This window comes from Barbus barbus (assembly GCF_936440315.1).
Source record: "Barbus barbus genome assembly, chromosome: 28".
Classification (NCBI taxonomy): Eukaryota; Metazoa; Chordata; class Actinopteri; order Cypriniformes; family Cyprinidae; genus Barbus; species Barbus barbus.
In genome coordinates this window covers 19,167,476-19,189,702 of record NC_136756.1, presented here as the reverse complement: position 1 = coordinate 19,189,702, position 22,227 = coordinate 19,167,476, and the positions used below count along the sequence as shown (strand labels likewise).

General features: G+C 39.2%; 2 protein-coding genes across 8 annotated transcripts; one reads left to right on the top strand and one right to left on the bottom strand.

The window, feature by feature from the left end:
* The first annotated feature begins 506 nt into the window (after positions 1-506).
* rassf11 (Ras association domain family member 11) lies at positions 507-3,154 on the top strand. The gene is made up of 3 exons (XM_079383314.1): positions 507-639; positions 979-1,082; positions 1,709-3,154. Exons 2-3 carry the CDS (start codon positions 980-982, stop codon positions 3,019-3,021), a joined length of 1,416 nt encoding a protein of 471 aa, XP_079239440.1. The 5' UTR covers positions 507-639; position 979; the 3' UTR covers positions 3,022-3,154.
* LOC306848644 (cold shock domain-containing protein E1-like) lies at positions 3,144-21,028 on the bottom strand. 7 transcript variants are annotated; one of them, XM_079383305.1, is made up of 21 exons: positions 20,969-21,028; positions 18,220-18,990; positions 13,835-14,008; positions 12,959-13,157; positions 11,737-11,903; positions 11,128-11,214; positions 10,821-10,918; positions 10,649-10,730; positions 10,169-10,297; positions 9,865-9,990; positions 9,540-9,755; positions 9,304-9,444; positions 8,867-9,034; positions 6,240-6,347; positions 5,943-6,118; positions 5,758-5,870; positions 5,556-5,675; positions 5,241-5,419; positions 5,001-5,164; positions 4,768-4,900; positions 3,145-4,615 (listed from the first exon to the last, which is right to left on the bottom strand). In XM_079383305.1, exons 3-21 carry the CDS (start codon positions 13,976-13,978, stop codon positions 4,568-4,570), a joined length of 2,598 nt encoding a protein of 865 aa, XP_079239431.1. In that variant the 5' UTR covers positions 13,979-14,008; positions 18,220-18,990; positions 20,969-21,028; the 3' UTR covers positions 3,145-4,567. The 7 variants fall into 7 exon arrangements, with proteins under 7 accessions (XP_079239434.1, XP_079239431.1, XP_079239432.1 ...); XM_079383306.1 differs by having other exon boundaries at positions 11,794-11,903; XM_079383307.1 differs by having other exon boundaries at positions 3,150-4,615; positions 5,241-5,416; positions 11,794-11,903.
* Between the last annotated feature and the right edge of the window lie 1,199 nt (positions 21,029-22,227).

Here is a 22,227-nt window from a genome sequence, read left to right as displayed (position 1 = left end):
TTTTTTCCTGATTACCAACAAATTAAATCAAGGCAGAAAATATGTATATGTTCTTAAAACGTTCATCAAATTACAATTTCATATTACAAAATAACATTTGTTAAAAGTTTTATTATTTACTGATTTATTTTTTTTAAATCAATGGTCACTTCATGGTGCCTATATTTATTTTGACTAAATAGTAGCTCATATAGTACATTAATTAACTGTCTGTGCTCATGTTTTCTTAAATATCTGCAAGGACATAAGTAATGTTAAGATATAGAATAGATTGCAAGAAAACGTACAACATGTTTAGTGACTGAAGCCCTGTTTTGGCCCCAGTATAAGTCAAATGTAAACATGTTTGCTCAAATTCAAAATAATTAGCATCCAAAAAAAAAAAAAATGTCTAGGGAATTTCTGTACTGCACTGTAGACAAACACACACCAACATCTACAGCCGAAGTCTGTTATCAGTCTTGATCTGAATGTTTACTGAAGGGAAGGGTTTGTACTTCTTCAGCTAATTCAAGGATGACTAGAAGACTTTTCCATGTACACCAGGACAACATTTACCTAACTGCCTCTTATCTAAGTGCAAGGATTTTACTACAAATCAACTGAAGAAATTTAGGAATTTTCTGAACATCAAGACAGGTACAGTACACAACCTCCATAAAATCAGAATCTATTTTATGAACTCAGCCGTATACAACCTCATATGATTTATAAATTACTTGCTAAAAATTGATTTGTTCTGTTCATATTCAAAATGCTATATTACAACATTGGCTTACTTAATGTTCATATTAAAAAAAAAATCTATATAAACCAATGATCAGTAATTAATTGAGTGAATACAACTTAGGAGTGAATATTTATTGCGGAGTTAACAAGTCATTTCATTGGATTGACATTTTCTTGAGAATGTGACATTTTATGCTTACAAAAAGGTTTAGACAGAAGAAACAAACATCTGATTTATTTTTCTTTTAGAATGGAAGTAAAGGTGTATTTCGAAGGAGTCCAGCGCATAGTTTGTGGAGTCACTGACAAAACAACATGTCAGGAGGTGGTCATCGCTTTAGCACAGGCACTTGGTAAGTAAATGTCTGGGCCAACATCTTTGGAGCTAATTATTTAATGAAGAAACCATACTATTAGTCTGCAAGCATTTGCTGGAAATACTGAACACTCATAAGGTCAATGCTCTTAAGAGCCTAAAGGGACAGTTCTCCCCAAAATAAAAATTCTGCCATGATATACTCAACCTCATGTTGTCCCAAACTTGTACAACTTTATTTATTATGTGGAACATAGAAGATATTTTGAAAAATGTCTGTGTTTTTTGTCCAAACCATGGACGTCAAAGTTGTTTTGGACCATACTGACTTCCATTATATGGACAAAAACAGTTCATATCAAAATATCTTTGTGTTCCACAGAGGACAATTTTAGAACGAAAGAAGGGTGAGTAAAACTGTGTTATAGTTAATGTTTTGATTTTTAAAAAAAAATGTTCTGACTCTCCAAACAGCCAAATCCCTGACAATATTAAAGAAATAGCTTATTCTAGCTGTTTGTTCTGTTTGAAATTGTGTATTGCTAGCTCTTCTTGCGTTATATTGCCTCCTTAAGATATGAATTGCTTCATCTGTAAGTCGCTTTGGATAAAAGCATCTGTGTTTGTCCCAAAAATATCCCTTTTAATATTGTTCTTCTTTAGGTCGCACTGGTCGATACACTCTGAGAGAAAAATTCAAAGAATATGAACGTAATGTGACTCCAGATGAGCGTCTCTTGGAGTCCTTGGAGAAATATGGTGAGCAAGCTAAGGAGGTGCAGCTCACTTTGAAGCATATCGGTCCATCCCTTGGGGAAGAAACAAACCAGCCCAAAGCCCAAATGAGGCGAGCGGAGGGGACAGGGAGAGCGCGGAGAGCCAGCAGGGCAATCGCCCTACACCGCCAGAGCCTCCCACCGCTGTCACGCCTCTGCCTCCACTCCGAGCCACCGCCCGAGGAATCGAAGAGACCCAAGCGGAAGTCCCTAACATTAATGGAGGAAGCATGGGGTTGGCTGGAAAACTTGGGCAGAGGCGGGAAGCAGCAATCAGGGCGAGATAAGGGGAAAAACAAGGAGGGCAATAAAGGAAATGGGTACTCAGATAACACAATCAAAAGTTCCCTGGCCTCTGGGACGCCGCAGGCAAGACACATAAAAGACAAAAATAGAGTCACACCACATCAGCCTTTGATCAGTTGCCTTGGGAACCCTGGGAGATGCACTGATGAGAGTGCTGTATGTGAGCGACGAGAGGGAGAGGAACGGAAAGGCTCAGAGGAGGACCTGAAAACCCATAATCCAGTGGTCCAAATAATCCATCAAGAGACCGAGAGTGAGGAGATTGTACAGTTAAGAAGACTAGTTGTCCAACAACAGGCAAGTCTGCAAGAACTAAAGCACAAAATTGAGTCAACAGACCAAATGATCCTTGAGAAGGAGCAGCAGCAAGCTACCAAGGAGTTTTCTGAGCCGCTGCCAGAAGAAGAGGAGCAGCTCAAGTTCTGGCTCAATGAGCTCAAGGCGGAGGAAGTCTTTGAGAGAGACCTTCAGAGGCAATTCCTTCAGATAAAAGAGGAAGCTGCGGAGTGCAAAGCTAAGTTGGAAGAGTACAAACAGAAACTGCAAGCAATGGACTTAAGCTCCCAGCAGCAAACAGGTCACGAAGGCGTCACTGGAGAGAATATCCAAGTAGATATGACAAAACCTGCCCAAACAAGTGTCAAAAAAATACAGATCTCAACAGATAGATCATGTGGAGATGGTATAACAAAAAGTGTGGTGACAACGCTGGAATCCAAACTCCCATATGTGCTTGTTTCAGCAAATCAGATATCAAATCCTCCTCTAAGTGGACCAGAAGACCTGAGGGAATGGTGGACGCGATGGTCTCAGAGCCAGAATCCAACATCAATGACAAAACATAAGGTTCACCGCTCTGAAATCACCATACAGTTGGGAAGCACCAGAGTTTAAACACTATGGAACTTCTAAACCCACTTTCTTTTAGGTTTCATGGATACATTTAAAATTGTGCAAAGGCATAAAAATGTTTAAAGGTTCTGTAGTGCTTTGCGCATAAAAAATTAAACATAATACACCTTTGATTCTCATAAAATGTTTATTTCAATTGTTTCATTCAAGACCATTAACAAAAGTATATAGGAGAACCTTAAGGTTCAACGCAAACCCAGGGTACTCCAGAGAATATTCATGACAGTAATAGCTCCATTTGTCATAAGAAGCACTGCAAATAGCCTCTATCCAAGTATTCAAATTTCTTTGCACGTTTTTAAATTTTACTCATTACACTTCCCCCATTTCTCATGTTCTGCATACATTTGCTCATTTTATTCAGGTTTTCAAAAAGTCCACCCAAGTAAAAGTACACATTACAGAGTATATTTCAATGCACACCAGTATTCTCTACTTGGGGGGGGGCACTCTACAATTGCTCTTATATTTTGGTGCCTGTTCGGGGATAGAGACACCAATTTTCTCTTAGTTTGTTTTTAGGCACCTTTTTCTTTATTCATTAGCAGACATTAAGTAGAACTTGAAGAAAAAAAAAAAAAAAAAGAAAAAGTACATGTGCAAAGACAAAGAGCCATATAAAAAAGGACCGCAGGCTACAAGATGCCATTAGGAATTCTGCACTTGCCCATAAACACATTGAGCTTTTGAAATCAAAACAGGAATTAAAATAAAGGCTCTTTAAAAAGAACACAAGCCAATTTAATTTGAAAGTAATCAAAAATAGTCATTTACACATCAAAAACCATACACAAGCGGGTTCAGAGCGCAGAGAAAATTTATTAAGCTCTTAGATCCATGTTAAAACCTATGGAATTGGTATGGAAAACGTGAGTGAGAAGAACTTTAAAGTAATTTTATTTCTCAGCAGAAAGAGCCCAGCAATATCTCAGCTCTTCACCTGGGTGAGAAACTCAACATGGGAAGAATTCAAGTGATACAGGAAGAATAAAGTATATATAACGGAGGTCAAAATACAGACAGGCAAAGCTACTCTAAAACAATAACTCACACAGCAGGTGCAGAATTCCTGGCATTTCAATTTCAGCAGAGACAAAAAAACAGGTCAAAAAGTGCCCACATCTCAATCTAAAGATGTGAGAACTATAAACCCCTTATTTCTCCTCATATCCTCTGCATAACCTTACAAGTTTACATGTGATGCATACCACACACACGCTCATACAACACGAGGGGTTTTGCTCAAATTACAACCACACAAAAACGTCACGCATACAATGAAGACAATGAGATGAGGATTCAACCCCCCCCCTCCCCAAGGGATCTTGTGACAAAAGGAAGGGAATTGGGTGCTAATTTTTCAAGTCTTGATGTGTTTGTTACTCTGTGAATTGTGTTTATGGGTGAGAGATAAAATGAGTGCGAACTAAACAGACACAAACAAATCCCTTCCTCTGCCCTCTGTCTGATTGCTTTTCTTCAAGGTGTTTCTTCCATAGTGAGGAGGAGGAAGAGGGGTAAACAGTACTCAGTCAGTAACACCAGGTTGGCGGGATTTCCTCTCTACATTGAAGCCCTGTAGGAACAAAACAGGCCAATATCGAGATGTCAATTACTTTAGGCAAGCTTCATATCTGAAAGTATCCTGGCCTGCAGTATTAGAAGCAAGAATGTGTTTACTTAAATGCTTTCTAAAACAACAGAAACAGAAAAGCAGTTTATTTGTACCTTTGAATTGTCTGGGCCATGAGGCTGTCTGATAACAACAAGACGGGGGGCACTGGTGTCATCAAGAGTGATGCTCTTCAAGCGATTGACCAGTCTGTCAGGTCGAGGTGTTGCTACTGGTTTTGGACCCTCGCTGTATAATTAAAACAAAAAACAATTCTGGTAAGATTAATTTAAAAAAAACATCTAAAATATTTATCAGCTCAATTTCATGATATTAGCAGCAGTCTTACCTGACTCTGCGAACATTGCAGGCACTGCATTTGCCAGTGCGTTGGTTCAGGATAACTGCAAACTCCACTTCATCACCAGCCTGAAGCTCCAGACCATCCTGCACCTCCTTGACATGGAAAAACAGCTTCTTGCTCTCTCCAACTTCGTATGTGATGAAACCAAACTGGGGACGGACGGGACAACATTTAGCCAGTGTCTTAAGTTAAAAACTTCTCACTTTCTTGCATCAGTAAGTTTACCTGATCTTTGACGCACTCCACCAGGGCTCTACGCTGAGGCACAATATTGCAGGCCATCTTTTGTCCTGTCTGGGCCACGGTACACAACTGAAACTTCACCATCTCCCCCTTTTGTAGACAGTCCCCTTTATTGGTAATACTAACGATGCCGAATGGATAACTCTGACCCTTGCTGGCTGCTAGTGAAATGTTTGAGCAGATAACAGTAGTTAATTGAAAATGAGGGGAGTTCATAGTTTCTAACATGATTACAAAATGCTCTAGATGGATTTTAAAAGATCACACACACACAAAATAACAGCTTGTGTCACTCACCTTCATCTGTGATCTCAATAAGGCCTTGATAATCAGTCTGAGAAGGATCCACACTGCGCAAGGGCCGAATCACTTTCCCCAGGAACACGGTATTACTCACATCCTCTCCTACACCATTCACTGACACACACAGAGTTGTGTTATTTGCGTGAAACAAATTCATGTATTAATGCCAAACCAATAAAAAGTCTCTGCAACCTACCAGCTGCAACTTTGGTGACCTTCTCAGCACTGATTTTGTTTCCTTTGCCCTTGGATAGAATGTATTCCACTGTATCTCCCAGGTCCATGTTATCCACATCCCCACATACCTCACTGGACACAATTCAGATTAAACAACGACAAATCAAACAATAAGTAAAACCATCAAGGAGAAACATTAATTACCTGTAGTGGAAGAAGATCTCCTGATCATGATTTGCCGTTTCTATGAAGCCAAAGTTATCCTTCAGTGTTGCTATGTATCCCAGAAGCCTCTTGGTGCCAACAGCACGATTAAGGATCTTGAGGGACACAGCGCTTTGCTGTCCGGTGCGTTTCACCTCACTGATTAAGAACTCCACCTAATGGAGACATGAGGGTTTACTTTACAACAAACCATCAAGTTAATAAACTACTTTATTAGTCCAAGAAGAAATTCAGCAAGCACAAGTAACACTGAGCCACAGTGCCAGTCTAATGTACCTTGTCTCCAACCTGTGGGTAAGCACCTCCCTCCAGGTCTTTAATATAGTAGGTAAGAGTGTTCTTCACTCCACTGTCTTCATACGCAATCAAGCCTTCATCTGCATCCTGGTGATGACACAAATACACACATTCACATAAGGACCAACAGCATTTAACCACATATCCAGAACTGAGATGAACTCGGACTCATAAGGGCTTTTCACACTTGAAACTGTTAACCCTGGGTCATCCTAAACCCCGGATAAACGGAATCTTGGGTTATCTGTAATCACGTTTAACACTGCTCATACTATACCTGGGGTTAATGCTTAATCCTGGGTATTCATTAACAGACGTTTCACACTGTACATTCCAAAACCCCGGGTTAACGTTCTTATTTGCATATTTGTGGAGTCACTAATTGGACAAACATCAGGCAACCCGTTTACACCGCTTTTTTGGCGTCTTGCCAGTTAAAAAAAATAAATAAAGTCACTGCGTAGGCCTATGTGCGTCTAGTGAGGCTTTAAACGGCTAAAGATAAGAAACAGACAAACCTCCTCATTACTCCAGTTCACATGCTTTGTCTTTTGACATTTCTCTCGCCGGCTGCTGTTTACACAACAACGTGTTTCCTGTTACTGCCATGACATGTGCCTCGCTGCTCAATTTCTTATTGGCTGTCTGTTGCCAAACGTCCAGCAGCAACAAGCAAACACCGCTTCGTTTCACACTGAACAAACTTAACACCACAAATGCAGTGTTAACCCTGCTCCGGAGCAGGGTTTCATAACCCCGGGTAAAAAGTGGTGCGAACACCAATTTCAAATTACAGGTGTGAAACGTTTCTTTAAATGGGGTTAAAAGCATTGTTTAGAACGATGATAACCCGGGGTTAAGCGCAGTGTGAAAAGCCCTATATAGACACATGAAATGAACACTCATTTCAAACTTTTGAAAATGAAAATACTACTGAGTGCAACTTCAAGATTGATTAAGTACAGAAATTACCCCTAGTTGTGAACTAAATTTAAATTTTTTGATTAGTGTCAATGCTGAAGGCCAGTTTCAACATCAGACTGCAGATACTCGAGGACCATGTAAACAAGATTGTCTCTCTGGATAACAGCAGCCATAATTTATTAAAACCCCTAGATTTGCCTTACAGAATAAACATCGAAAAAGGTACAAAGCATGGGGAAAATGTGTATTCACACAATGAGTAAATAAAGAAACAAAACATCTAATGCGTCACAATATTTAGCCGCCATGCACACACTAACACAAGGGGTAAAACTGCTCTCATACGGTTTGTCACCCACTGTTTGGTACACATTTGTGCCATGGTTAAAATGTGTATGAACGGTGTTGTTTCCATTTTAAAAATTAATTGCGTGAGTGACAGAAACGTTATACCCCTCATACAAGAATGCACACACTGAGTGGCACAGCTTGGCTGAGTTGGTATGGTTATGAGGTTAACATGTCTGTATGATTTAATGCTGTTAAATCAATCTCAGCTCATGCCAACAGACCTCATAACCAAACAAACAGTCATAGACTTACAGATCAAACTGACCTTTTCAACTTTACCCTTAAAAAAAAAAAAAAAATGAAAAAAAATGAAAAAAAAAGAAAAACGGAGGATTAGACATCCGTGACTTCATTTACCCAGTCATAAAATGTTTGAATTGAAGGTGAAATCAAATTAAACAATTTTTTTACTTTACTACTCCGTTACAGTAAGTAAAATCTCATCCTGGGTACGTTAACAATTTGCCCCAAATACGTTTAAGAACATGTTGTCAGAAGTTCTAGCAGTCTACACTGTGGAGGAAAGGCAGCATGCAGAAAACAGCAGCCTATCTTGTCTTTTTTCTAATGAAGACGGGCATGGTAAAAAAATAAAAAAAAATAAATTAAAAAAGGAATAACAAAAAAGACAATAGAAGGTCAGACAAAAGATAGTAGTATGTTACTACTGAATTTTGTGCTTGGGTCAATTAAGAGGGAGACAAGCAGATACAGGATATACACGTTTGGAAAGCAGAATTAAAAACAAAAACACTAAACTCCATTTTCAAAGTCCCTCTTTATAATTATGACTGAAGGTTCTACACCAAATCTAGACAGATGTGTACTTTAAGGACTGTTAAGAAGAAACACATTAAAGTCAACTGCGTATACACTACCTTTCAAAAGTTTGGGGTCATTTCGATTTTGTTTATTCAGCAAGGACACACTAATAGATAGTAAAAACAATGTTACAAACTATATTTAAAATAAATGCTGTTCTATTGAGCTTTCTATTCAAAGAATCCTGAAAAAAATATCACCATTTCCACAAATATATTTAGTACAATTAATGTCAACATTAATTAGAAATGTTTCATGAGCATCAAATCAGTATATTAGAATCATTTCTGAAGAATTGTTGACTGAAGTCTACAGTAAAGATTGAAGTCTAGCTGCTGGAAATTTAGTTTTGCCATCACAGGAATAAATTACATAATAAAATGTAAGTTATTTTAATGTTTTGGATCAAATAAATGCAGCCTTGGTGAGCATAAACTTTTCCAAACCACCTTGCCAACCCCAAACATTTGAATTGTAGTGTAGATTCAGGAAGACAAGAGTTGGTCTACCTTCTCTTTGCCCTTGCTGGGGCTGGAGTTCTTGGTGGTGGTAACAGGCACAGCTTCTTTCTCCACCACCCCCACAAAACGCAGCTCAGATTGAGTGTGGAATGACACTGTGCCCTTGGGCAGCTTTTTGATCCGCACGGCATGGTTCCTTTGGGCTGACAGCATGTCCTGAGAGAGTAAAGAGGGGATGTTTTAAAGCTAGTCAGTCAAGCTAAGACCACAATTACAATTCACAGTTGTTTCTGCTTTGAGTACAGTTAAAGCAGTGGACCAATCTGGGTTTTTCCAACAACTGATTCTTATATATCCAGCGAACAGGACGGCCAACTGACGAACGGTCTAATATAGTCCATCATAAAAAAAAAAAAGCATTTACATAAACGGCGACAAAAACAGGAACAAAAGTGGTTCAGGTGTGGTGATATCTGGGAACTCACAGGGACAACAGTGAATTCCACTTCATCAGAAATGTGCAGTTGGCTATCTTCTAGAACCTCGCTGAAATGGAAGAACATTCGGGCATCACGGTCCACACATTTGATGAATCCAAAACCATCACGCATGGCAGCTATCACACCCTGCACAAAAAGACAAGGAGAGAGACAAAGCCAACATTAGCACAAAGTGAAACAGCCCTGTAAGTAACCACAAGGACAAAGTTCTACAGTCGGACCATTTCACGGGTCTCCTTTGTGAAATGGAAGGTATCAGGGAGGATGTCGATATTTGTCGCTCTCTCCAGTTTGTCCCGACGGTCGGTGGATATATTGAACTGGACATGGTCTCCCTCCAGCAGCGTCACTTTGGACTTGGTGTCCTTCTCCCCGAATAGCAGCTCTTTGTCAGCTAAATTAATTCTGGCACTGATTCGCCCAGGCAGCGGGTCGTTCTGAGAGAGACAGATGGAGTCTTATTCAATTTAACATGCAAGTAGAATCTATATGGTAATGTTATTGAGGGAGTCTGGGAAGACTAATGGCAAGAGCTGATTCACAAACCTGATTCTTGGTGGGGACCTTGGGAATAACCTTGGAGACAGTGCCCTCGAAAGTCTCAATACTGATGTCCTCAAATATAACAGTGCCCTGAGGCAACAGTCTAACATCTGTGGCCACTTCCTTGCCCTATGAGAGACATACAGACACAACCTCCATAAAGCTGTTTGAAATGGCAATGCATCTCATAACTAGTAATTTCACTATTGTTTGAATGTAAAATCTTTTGCATCTTATCAGTAAGTATTATTTACTAATCAAAAACCAACAGAACGTCAGTAAAAATATTTCTTCATTTATTGCTCACGTTTCTTTCTTTAATGGTGAATTCCACATCATCTCCAGCTTGCAGAGCCTCCAGATCTCCTTTAAACTCACTGTAGTGGAAGAAGATCTCCTTCACAACATCCCCTCGTTCAATGAATCCAAAGGCCTCCTGCAAGATCATTTTTATGTTTGAAACAAGCAAAACTTGAAAAGTATTATTATATTATTAACAAAGTATAAATGTAATTTTGAATTTTAGAAATGTACATTCGAGATTTGCAGATTCGGTTCTGAATTACAAGTTATTGCAATGTTCAAATTCAAAGATTTGAAAATAAACCATTTAGAATTATGTTGTTAAACCTACACAACTTCCTTTGACTATTCTAGCAGAATGTTAAGATAAGAGAAGTCTTTTGCCATTCTCCTTCCCATAAGAGGGCAGGAGATCACTGTTCCTCAGTATAGGGTCTACAAAAAAAGCAGCTACTACAAACTCATCTTTGAATAAGATCCTTACCTTGGTAGCACAAACAACTCCCTGACATCTTGACTGTTTCTTCTTTACCAATACAACGTTGTGAGCACTAACAGCACCAGTACTGAAAAACAAAAACAAACCATTTCAACATCCAAAAACTGTTCCTCTTGTAAAATCATACCCATTTCAAACAGACATTAAATCCACTTACTGCTTGTTGGTCTCCATGTAAAAACTGACTTTATCTCCAGTATCTAAAGTAACGTTTCCTTCAACATCCTCAGGGGTGTAGGTCAAATAAAACACTTCCTGTGAGAAGATTCAAACCACAAACGCATTCAGAAACAGCAACTGGCTCCATCAGTGTGCCAAAACAAAAAAGACTAGTTTATGAACCACGGAACTGTTATTCACTCAGATTTCTTTTGGTTTGCCAAGTTGTATCGGTCCCAAAATGGTCTCAAAAGGGGGCGAACAAGACAAGCAAAACTCTGCAAATGAGAATAAATGACACTCACTCCATTCCTCTCATAACACACACTGCCTGTGGGCACTTGGCCAGGTGCGGACTTCCCGTCCAAATGAGAAGGGATAGCTGACACTACCTGAAAAAAGTGGACGTGCAAATCGACAAGATGGGGTTAGAGGCTGCATTGGTGAGAGACAGGATCAACTAACCATTTTTAAATGCTAAAGAGAATGTCCCTGAACACAGATGTGCAACATGTTCTGAACTAAAGACAGATTAAATAAAACCATTAAAAGAAACATTCATATTTGACTTGTACATCTGAGTTCAAGGAACCAGTGAAGAAATTTATATTTATGCACATGAATGACAGACTTAATATTGAGAACAAATCAAGATTTGTTTCTATCATAACTGTATATTAAAAGATGAAAAGTTCTCCCAACAAGATCACAGACAATCAAGCTCATTGTGAACCCACATAAAAACAAAGCATTAGCATTTTTATAGGATTGCTATGTAGCTCTTAATAATAGAAACCAGTGATTTATGCATTTACCAGGTCAATATGGATTAAAAATGAGCTCGAAACTCCAACAATGATGGACATTAATGGGACAAGGACAATAAAACATGAAAGTAAAATGTGTTCCTTAACTGGATGAATAAAACCATGCAGCACAGTTAAGGGAGAGGCGTGCAAGTCAGGCCCCACCTGCCCAGAAATTCGCTCTTCTGGCAACATTTCTGCCTTGATTTTTACCAGCTTCACTGCAATTGGTTTGCCAGTGCGTCTATCAGACGACACCTCAAACTCCACATCGTCTAAAAAAAAATAAATAAATAAATGGCAGAATAGACATGGAAGCCAGTTCCTGCATTAAGATACATGTTAAAAGCAATGAACTAAATATTTACTGCATGTATTTTTGGCATCAAGGTTCCTATTAGGTCTGGTCATTATTGAATGCTGACAAGACATTTGTGATGTTTTTACTGGCGATTTGTATACTGCAATTAATTTGATTAATTGTTGTAATTCAGCCATAAGCTTCCCTAAAGAAGCACCAACTCACAAGTATGAGATGGAAATAAGGGTCTCAACTTTCAGTAGCAAAAAATGGCATTAGATTGGGTAACTTTAATTTCCTTGAAAATTAAAACAATGACTACGTTTACATGGACATCAGTAATATATTTACCTTATTCTGAATAAGACAATTTTATGATTAAGGGGTTTACATGAGTTGGTTTTAGAACAACCCTTTCATGTTCCCGTTTTACATGTTATAGTACATAGATCGATTAATGGCACATCATTACGTCCCCATGTGACGCCATCCGATGTCACCTCCAGAATTTCACGTGCAAACATATAGTTCGTCTTCGTGATAATGCCATATAAAGTTTTGGGTGTTTCATTTTAAATTTTATGAAAGCTTCAAGTGCAGTTAATTATTTGTACGTGCACACAGACGACGGCGGTGTTGTAGCTCTTTTATTTGCCGTCACACATTTGACCACTGCCGTGTGTATCCTGTCGCAAAATGTGGCGAAAAGTCCTACATGACGTTTACTTCGATTGTGACTTTAGCCGGATTAAGGTAAATGAAAAATCTGTTTACATGGTGGATTCTTAATCAGACTATCGTCTTAATCGTATTAAAATCAGAGTATTGTTGTCCACGTAAACGTAGTCCGTGTTTAAACAATTTGAAATTGCGCAATTCAAAATTCTGGTTCAATGACTTGTCTGGATAAGAAACATTTAATGATTTGTTGGTACTAAAGCTTGATCAAAAGGCTAAATATGTAATTTTTTTTAGTTACACTGTTCAGCCCTAGTTCCTGTTATTTCCCCCACCCCATCTGGCTCATACCTCCGATCTTTAGCTCTTGCAAGTTGCCGCTGTACTGAGAGCAGTGGAAGAAGAGGCGGGCCTGTCTCTCAGAGCACTGAATGAAGCCGTATGATGCTAGCAGCTTTTCAACCACTCCTGTCTCACGTACTCCCATGCCTGTTCCATTGGCAAAGCCACCATGGCCATTATTATGCAGCAGACTGGGGTCAAAACTCATCTATGGGACAATAAGACATAGAATGAGTTAAAAATGTACTTGCTCCGTTTTCAACCTTTAGAATTCTCCACACATCCGACTGCTCCACAACAGATCAGAACACAAGTGTGGGAAATGGTAAAATGGGATGAAATAGGATTTTAAATGCTGCAAGTATTTGCAATTATGGAGAAAAAAAAAAAAAAAAAAAAAGTTGCCCCAGTAATTTGTTGTAGCATGTAGGTTTACGTTTCTCTTCTCCGTTTGGTCTGCTTGAACTGGTTACCTAATCAAGTATATCAAAATGACCAGGATAAATCTGCAGTATCTGCACAATACCAAACAACACACAAATGCAGGTATCATCGGTTTCATATTAAACCTACACATTAAAGTTCATGCATTTAATCCACTCCACACTGACTTAAATATTAGAGTATAAACACAAACACCACATTCAAAGTTAGGACTAGGTGTTTTTGTAGAACTTCACCCACAAATCAAGTGAACTGTACGTGAACGGTTGGCAGGCATGTGGTCAAAAGTTAGACAATCAAAAACAGATCTTATGGACCAAAAACACCCTGTAAAGCCAAAAGCTATACAACTCCTAAATTTAAAGCATGCGGTTACAGTGTCAGGTATTCTTTGCCAGTGATGATCAAGCCGGCACAGACTGTCCCATCATGCCCACTTACGGATCGCTGATATAAGGGGGTCCGCTTTAACTTTTTGCCCCCTGATGCACGAGAGGCATGGCATGAGACTGAAGCGGAGCGGGGGATTGGCTGGCTTGAGGTAGAAGGGGTGGGGGCAGCAACAGGGGTATCAGAGGCCTCCATCTTCAGGTGAAGGTAAGGGGTGGTAGGACACTGAAGGCAATAAGGGAGGGGGGGGGGGGGGGGGGGGGGGGGTATATAAAAATAAATAAAAACACGACCTAAATGACGGATCACCAAACAGGAAGAACCAAGAGATGGCATTAAAAACAACCCTTCTGAGAAGTTCAATTATGTAAAAAAAAAAAAAAAACCCTCCCTGCAAGAAATGAAATGTCTAAGAGGCCATCACACAAATATGATGATCTACAAAGGGTTAAAAGTAACAACAACAAAAAAAAACAGATTGACCAAAGTACACTCCTTATGCCTTTTGTTAAGGTTCTAGTAATTACTAGCAGGCAATATGTAATTTGAAATGCAAAAGAGCAGCTTCCAGGAAGAAATCTAAACAAAAGAAAGTACGATCAACAGCTTTCAAATTCTGTCAGCTTTATCACAAAATACAAACTATAAATAGTTTTTCAAATAGTAATTTTTTTAGATGGGTAATAAAAAATAAAAAATAAAAAAAAAAGGTTATTATACCGCGGGAGCGGTCATGGAAGCCGTCGTGTAAAGACCATCGACTCTACCGTGCGACTCCACCGGACAGGGACACCGGCAAAGGATAGAAGTATCGCTTTTTATTTTTCCTCTTTCACTTCTGTTTCAGTTTTTATAACCATTTCTTACTATGTGCAAGCAAGTTGTTGTTGTGGTGCTTGGCTCAGTGTTGATGTCTGTATAGGTTGTTTCAGTTTTATTTAATTTTAGTTATTTTAGTACGTCATACTATATGGAAATTAAATAACATTGAATTTATTTTTATGTATGTGTGTGTGGCTCAAATGACTAATTATCGAAACTCTTCAGTCATTTGAGCGAGATGCTAATGGTCTAATACGAGTCAATGATCTATGCTAACCTAAGCTAACAGTGCTACCGCCAGACACGGAGATCGGCTGAATGGATTCAAAAACAGTAAAACTCAACCGTTTATCTCTAGGGGAGTTGTAAAATGAGCCCATTTCCAAAAAAAGTGGAGTGTTCCTTTAATGACAGTCGGCTGCATGTTTAGTTCTGTCCCTTTAAGAGCTGCTCCCATCAAATACACAGGCACGCAACTGTTTACTTTCATTTTAGACATAACCAAATGAGTTTATATGTAAACCTTGTGTGTTTGAGTATTAGTGCAAAAGAAAACTTGGTTGAGTAATGAGGTGCCGTTAGACAGGCGCGAATGAAAAGCTTAACCTGAAAGGCATTAAAACACGCAAATCATGTAATTTTGTGACCGCGAATAAGTGCAGAGTTTCGTGAGAGTAACTCACATCAGTGTTAACACTGCGGTAGAGTGAATGTATGTCGCGCTGTACAGTATTGATACGGTGGCGCCAGAACTGTAACTGATAGAATGTGCGCTGTAGCACGATACTACGATATTTCTCCAAAAGCAGATCGTGGAGACATTTTTATCGTCCACGATCAAAAATAGTCATGTCGCACACCCTTACTTCACTTATGATGTCTTGAGCAATTCAGTTCTATATTAGTAGTTGTAGCCACTGCAGCGTGAACGTCGTCTCTGCTATATCTACAACTGTGGGAGAATACTGCTTAGTTGCACCCGATCATAGTTTTAGTTGGTGCAAAAGGTGTAAATAGTTATCGTAAAGCTGGACATTGCAAAGCCCAGCGTAGGGCTTACACCCAGCTTTTTTACGTCTAGCTGGTGCAACCGGCCCCTGAACTGACATTAAACAAATTAAAATGGCTGGCAGCTAATTTACAGGAACATTAAAAGCCATAGAAGCAACAAACAAGGCTGGCTAAGTAAGTGTAATAGTAGTGATATGGCAAGTATGCTTGCTTTTTCTTTGAATAAAAGCAATCAAAGAATGACAAAACTGACACGTGGGAAAGTCAATATACTCAACCAACAAATGACCATATCCATTACAACAGCTGTACTATTTCTACAGTTCACCGATATTATCTCTACACTGTGGTACCTTCCAATGTCAATGCGTCACATTTAACTTTCACTGCTCCATTCAAGTTGAATCTCACATTTAAGTGATGGGTTGAAGTAATTGTGAAATGTGTTTTGAGATGAAAGTTCTGTCTTTGTTTATTCATCCTAATTGTCATTCCAAACGATATAATTGACTTTCTTTTGAGGAACACACAAGACAATGTATGGACAAAAAAAAAAAAAAAAAAAAAAAAAAAAAAAACTTTTTTTTAAACTATTCTTTCAACTAATTCCCCACCTGTGCTAGGATACATGCTCAAGGAAAATCAGAATGTGTTAGTTTGATGAAGCGACTGGGAATGACACTACTAGACTACACAGTAACAGCAAATGGTTAGATGACACAGACTCTGACCAGCCTCGACCACTGGGCCATTACATTGAAACAGACACAGGCCTTTACACACCCATAAACGCTTCGATTCACTCAGCGTCATATAACAAAGCCTAATATCCATTTACTGCCAATCACACGTGGTTCAACAGCAGCTGACTGAATAAACAAATCTACACTCGGCTACTATAGTGGAAATATCATTGTTCTTGCCTCTCCACCTCTCGTTGCTGCTCGTCTCTACGGCAAGTGATCGAGGCCAGCCTCTAAGCCTGGTGATCAGGATGATGGTGTAAAGGAACAGCGCAGAGAGGGGCGACAGTGGGTGTTTAATGAACAAGTCGATTTCGGGAGAGTAGGAGACAGTGGGGTGGAAAGCGGATGTCGGGGCACTTACAGATCGGCCGTAGGGTGACAGGCTGAGCCCGACGGGTGAAGTGCTGTTCAGGTCAGCGCTAACAAACGCTGCAGGTGGCGATGCCGGCAAGGTAAACTCGACAAAACCTTTCCAGGGACTACCCATAATTCTCCCATACGCAGTGGCCAAATCTACTACACCTGGGATTGATCGGATTAAGCAGTGTTCTGAGTAAAGATTTTATTTTTAAGTCAGCCGTTGTGTTGCAGCTCCTCCCTTCCCTCTCCCCTCTCCTTTTGGTTACACACCCAACAAAACACCTCAGGATTTCTGCAAAGGTGAAGAAAGGAGGGATAGGGGTGAAAATAAACTGAGGGAGAGGCAACAAGAACAGCCAGTAAACAAAGCAGCACAGCAAAGTCAGTCGAGGGCTGAGGGTGTGTGTTGGTGTGGAGGACCTCCAACATGCATATGTGCCTCATCTGCACACAAAGTTGGGTCAAGGACTACTAAATTCTTCTCAGCAGGCTAAGTAATTATGAGCCCTTTCTCTCAGGAAAGCACATCTGGACTAATGCGAAGCATGCTAAAGAGCATCTACAATTCCCTGTCATGAGGTCACAAACTTGATCCAGGTAAATTTTCCTTCTGCTACATCATATTAAAGATCTGTACTCGAGTAAACTGAGTGAATTAAAGTGGTGCTAGATTTCAATGTTCACATTTTGAATACAACAAACAAGAAAATATGAGGGGGGAAAACATTCATCAGAATTTAAAGATTTAAAGGGATAGTTCACACTAAATTCTGTCATTTACTCACCTGTCATTTCTAAATCCATAAGGCTGTCCATCCATCCATCCAAAAAAAAAAAAAAAATCTCATCGGTTTGGAACAACATGAGGGTGAACAAATAATTCTTATTTTTGGGTGAACCATCCCTTAATTCTCATTTAGTTCTTAATTTTAACTCGCTTATATGGAGCATGAAGATATGAATAATCCAAGATCATCCAAGTAGTTCAATCTGAATGTTATGAAGCGACGAGAATACTTTTTGTATGCAAAGAAAACAAAAATAACTTTATTCAACAATTCGTCTCCTCCGCATCACCGTAGCGCCACATGAACAAACTTTATTTTTGTTTTCCTATTGTACAAAAAGTATTCTCTGCGCTTCATAATATTCAGATTTTGACGATGTCTTTCATACTTTTCTGGGACTTGACACTGTTATTTTCTTGGGAGTCAATGTAACCGTCACAAGCCTCCCGGGTTTTCATTCAAAATATTATTAATTGTGTTCCGAAGACTAACAAATCTTTTACGGGTTTGGAACGACATGGGGGTAAGCGATTAATGACAATTTTAATTTTGGGGTGGAGTAACCCTTTAAGAGACTGCGCAATAAACAGCATGGACAACCGGCCTGTTTTGGCACACTGCATATTATAAATGAATAAGCCAGACAAATCAGGATTATTCATTAAATTAAGGGGGAAAAAAAGTGGGGACAGTGTCTGGCATGGCTTACCTTGTTCTGTTGTCTTGGAAGGCTGCAATGATTTGGACTGATCAATCACTTAATCGATGCTTCAGACTTGGCTCACACAAGCGCACACACACACACACTCGTGTAAGGTTCGCCCCTCTGGCACACGTTCGAATTACAAAAAGTTGCAAAAATAAAGGAAAAAAGCGAAACAAAAAACAAATTCTCAAATAAAAAGGCAAGAGCAGGTGTACGAACACTGCTTTTGAAAAATATTGAAAAGAAATACAAGAGAGAGAATGGGGGAACAGAGGGGGGAAAAGATCAGGGAGGGATTCGGTCTGCAATTGACAAAGAAAAAGGTCAAAACTGAAAAGCCTAGCAGACAGCAGCTCTCACCGCACCCCAGAAGAGGAAGAGGTGCGGGGAGGATGAGGAGGGCTTGGTGCAGCGTTGGGACGTGTGCTTTTTCAAAGCTGTTGAGTAGGCACAAACTTCTTGTCTCAGATCAGGTCTCGCCTTCGCTGTTAATGTTGATAGTTGGTTGCTTTGCTCGTTGCGGCCTGGTTCTGTTTCTTAAATCTTTGGTTTGTTCATTTGGTTGTGTTGTGTTGCTTTAGTAGTTTTCCCTTTTGTAGCAGTGCAGTTCTTTGTCTTGGTCTTCGTCTTATCTTCAGAGTTGTTGTACCGCTGGGTCGTTTTGGGGATGTTCGTTATGTTTTCTTTTTTCTTGACGTTTCTTCTGACCGATCAATGATCTGAACTTGAAGTAGGTTTCAGATGGTACACAAATCAATTCGGTTTCATTTCATACTGGTTGGGGAAAAAAAAAAAAAAAAAAGATTAAAGTTTTATTAAACTAACACCAACCCCCCCTCCAAACACACGCCCACCAATATATGATCTAACAATTAATCTCATTAACCACATTCATTTATTGTGGGTTAAAACACCATGTTACTCTCTTGTTGATACGCAGGCCTAAAAATAAAGTTTCCTCAGCAGCCTTGCGTACAGAAAAGCAGCTGACTGAATACACGCATGAGGATCAACAAGTCTCAGCGTGAACCAGCAGTTGGCTGAGTATTTATGGCATACATTCAATTCAAGCGGTCAACAACTGCAGATATCCAGCATGCCAATCATTCAGTTCCCTACGGTCTATTACACATGAGATGGGAGGATCAAAAAGCTTGATACATAGGCCAGTTCTTTACTTGCTCTGATGGACCAAGTACAGACTTAAAGAGGATGGACACAATTTCTTAATAAACAGGCAATTTTATTTTTTCAAGTCAAAAGATTTGTTCCATATTGTGCTGTACATTTAATAGATAAAAAAAAGGATGGGGACTTGGTTGCTAACTGGATTTGGAGACGCCCGTTGCACCCAGAAGCGGAGGCAGATAAACTGTTCTCAATTAGATCTATAATTTGCATTTAGAAAATAGGGTGACTTTTCAGTTCATGTCGACTTCCCAAAAAAAAAAAAAAAAAAGTGTGGAGAATAGGACAACTATGACCTCTCAAGTCAGAAAACAAACCTTGAGAGCATATTGTGTGCCTTGCTTATTTACAACCTCCACCAAAGTGATTTGATCCCACCTACAGCGCACTTATATAGACCTAAGCGCCTGACGTCTGCACCCCCGAGCGCGTGCTGCTCAAATACACAAGTCACGGGCCGCAAAGTATATTAAGACCACCGTTTTCGTTCACTAGGTACGCTTTGTTAAAACGCGAAACTGTATATTTCTACAGCATACATAAATTACAAAATGAGGACATGAAACTAAGTGATGCAAGCGGCGCTTGAGCAACAGCTGGGAGTGGATCCATCTGGAGCTCATCCAAACACAAAAACACTAACAGTGCCTTTTCAGACACCACAACCCCAGCACATGCTACTCCTGAACATAGTAGAAAACGTACTGGAGGGATGAAGACCAGCAAATGGTTAAAAGTAGAATCTAGGGCGTTTCAAATCCAAATGAGAGAAAAAGACCGTTTTGACCAAAGTATTTTCATCAGTTGTTCAATCTCAACTGGAAAATCCTGGAAATGGCTTTCTTAGGAAATTATTTGACCAAAATTGCCAAAAAGCTATTTCTTTTGTGAGAGAACATTCTGTAGCAGTGTTTAAGCTGAAACACTTATATTCACTATAAAATTGCTTTTGATTTTTTTATTGATTTTAAATACTTTCACAGACGTGCAAAATTACCATAATTTCCTAATATTTCCAGGTTATTGTGACCATGGAAAAACTGGTTTTAGCAAAGAAATCGTTTGGAAAGCAAGTAAACTCTTTTCCTGTCCTAAGAAACGGGGGGTTAGTTGTTTAACTCAATTTACTAAGTGTCGATAAAACGGAATAGACAGCGATCCAGTCGGGCTTAAAATAAATCACTCAGCCCGACAACAAAGGCACACGGCGGCGGCTGTCGGGTCACGTTGGGCCGCCGCTGGAGCCTCAACTGGGCGCTTAATTTCTTAAATGACCTTTACAAAACATCTCCCATGACGGATGTGTCAGATTAGTAAATTAGTTTTTTATTGTTTAAAACGACTCTTCGCCAGTAACGGTGCTTTAAGCGCTGGCTAACATGCTAAAGCGCTAGAGCACACGCAGAGGAAACACTGCCCCCACCCTAAACCGTTTAACTGTTCAAAAACAAGCAGGAATATTCAGAATGACATAAACGCAAACGTCTGAGGCTTAAACGTTCATATAGCCGTATAAGAGTTGTGTGATATTACAAAATTGAATAAATATAAAAGAAACGCTCACCCCAACAGCTTTCAGCACTGTCACCAGCGCCGCCATAAGCAGCACGGCACATTACGTAGTGAGGAGCTGTGCGAACTCTCGCGATATTATAACAGTACCGTGTGAACTGTGGGGGACACGCCACTGGGTCAGAGGTCACATTTAAGTTACTCACTAGCTAACTTACCTCTATATTTTCACCGTGTTAAATGTTATTTTTAGATACTGACAAAGCTTTTAAGTGGCCCAAGCTTGGACTTTCTTGTTACAGATTTTCTTAAATCCCCACTAACAAAATGTACCAACCAACACCTTGATTTACTGTGGTTTATGGGCATGATGACACTATGCTTATACTATTTTTCTTAACATGTACCTTGCTAGTTCATGGTACTTTAATACTTACGAGATCCATAACACCATGGTTTTCCACAATACCTGTACATTCATCAAAATATGGTATTACCACATGGCTGTTCAACATAAGTGTCTTTCTATATTAAAGAGCCCATCTAATATCAGAGAACAAAGTTACAAAGAATGATCTGTGCCCTTGAGTAATGCACTTACCCAGTGTTGGGGAAAGTTACTTTTAAAAGTAATGCATAACAATATTGTGTTACTCCCTAAAAAGTAACTAATTACGTTAGTTACTTTTTATGGAAAGTAATGTGTTACCTTACTTTTGCGTTACTTTTTAAATAGGAGCAGGGCTTGATTGTTTTTAATACAAGAAGTTCTAATTATAGCAAATATAAAAGGCCTTTCACACCAAAAAGTGTAATGAATAAACCTCAGGCTGAAGGAAGAGTAAATTCACTTCTGTAAAGTAGAACGCAGAAGAAGAAGGTTCAACACTCTTTGGCAATAAAAAACAATGAAGCACAATTATTAGTTTATCTAAAGTCATTTTTGCTTAGTATGGTTGAACTGGATAATCAAAAGGTCAGCAGCAAAGACATTGGTTAATAAAATGGGATTAGATACATTTGTGTTGTTTAACATATTTAATTATTGCAGGTTTGCGTCATATTCTGAGTTTGCATTTCACTGTTTGAATTCATTTTGATGAATACTAAATCTGTGGGGTTTTTTTGCAAGTGGGATGAATTAATGCACATTCACATTTAGTCTAGAACTACAGTAACAGCATGCTCACACAGCGCACTGTCAGTCAATAAATGGGAAAAAAGTAACTGGCATTACATTTTTGAAAAAGTAACTGATATTTTCTTGTGAATTAAAAAGTAATGCGTTACTTTACTGGTTACTTGAAAAAA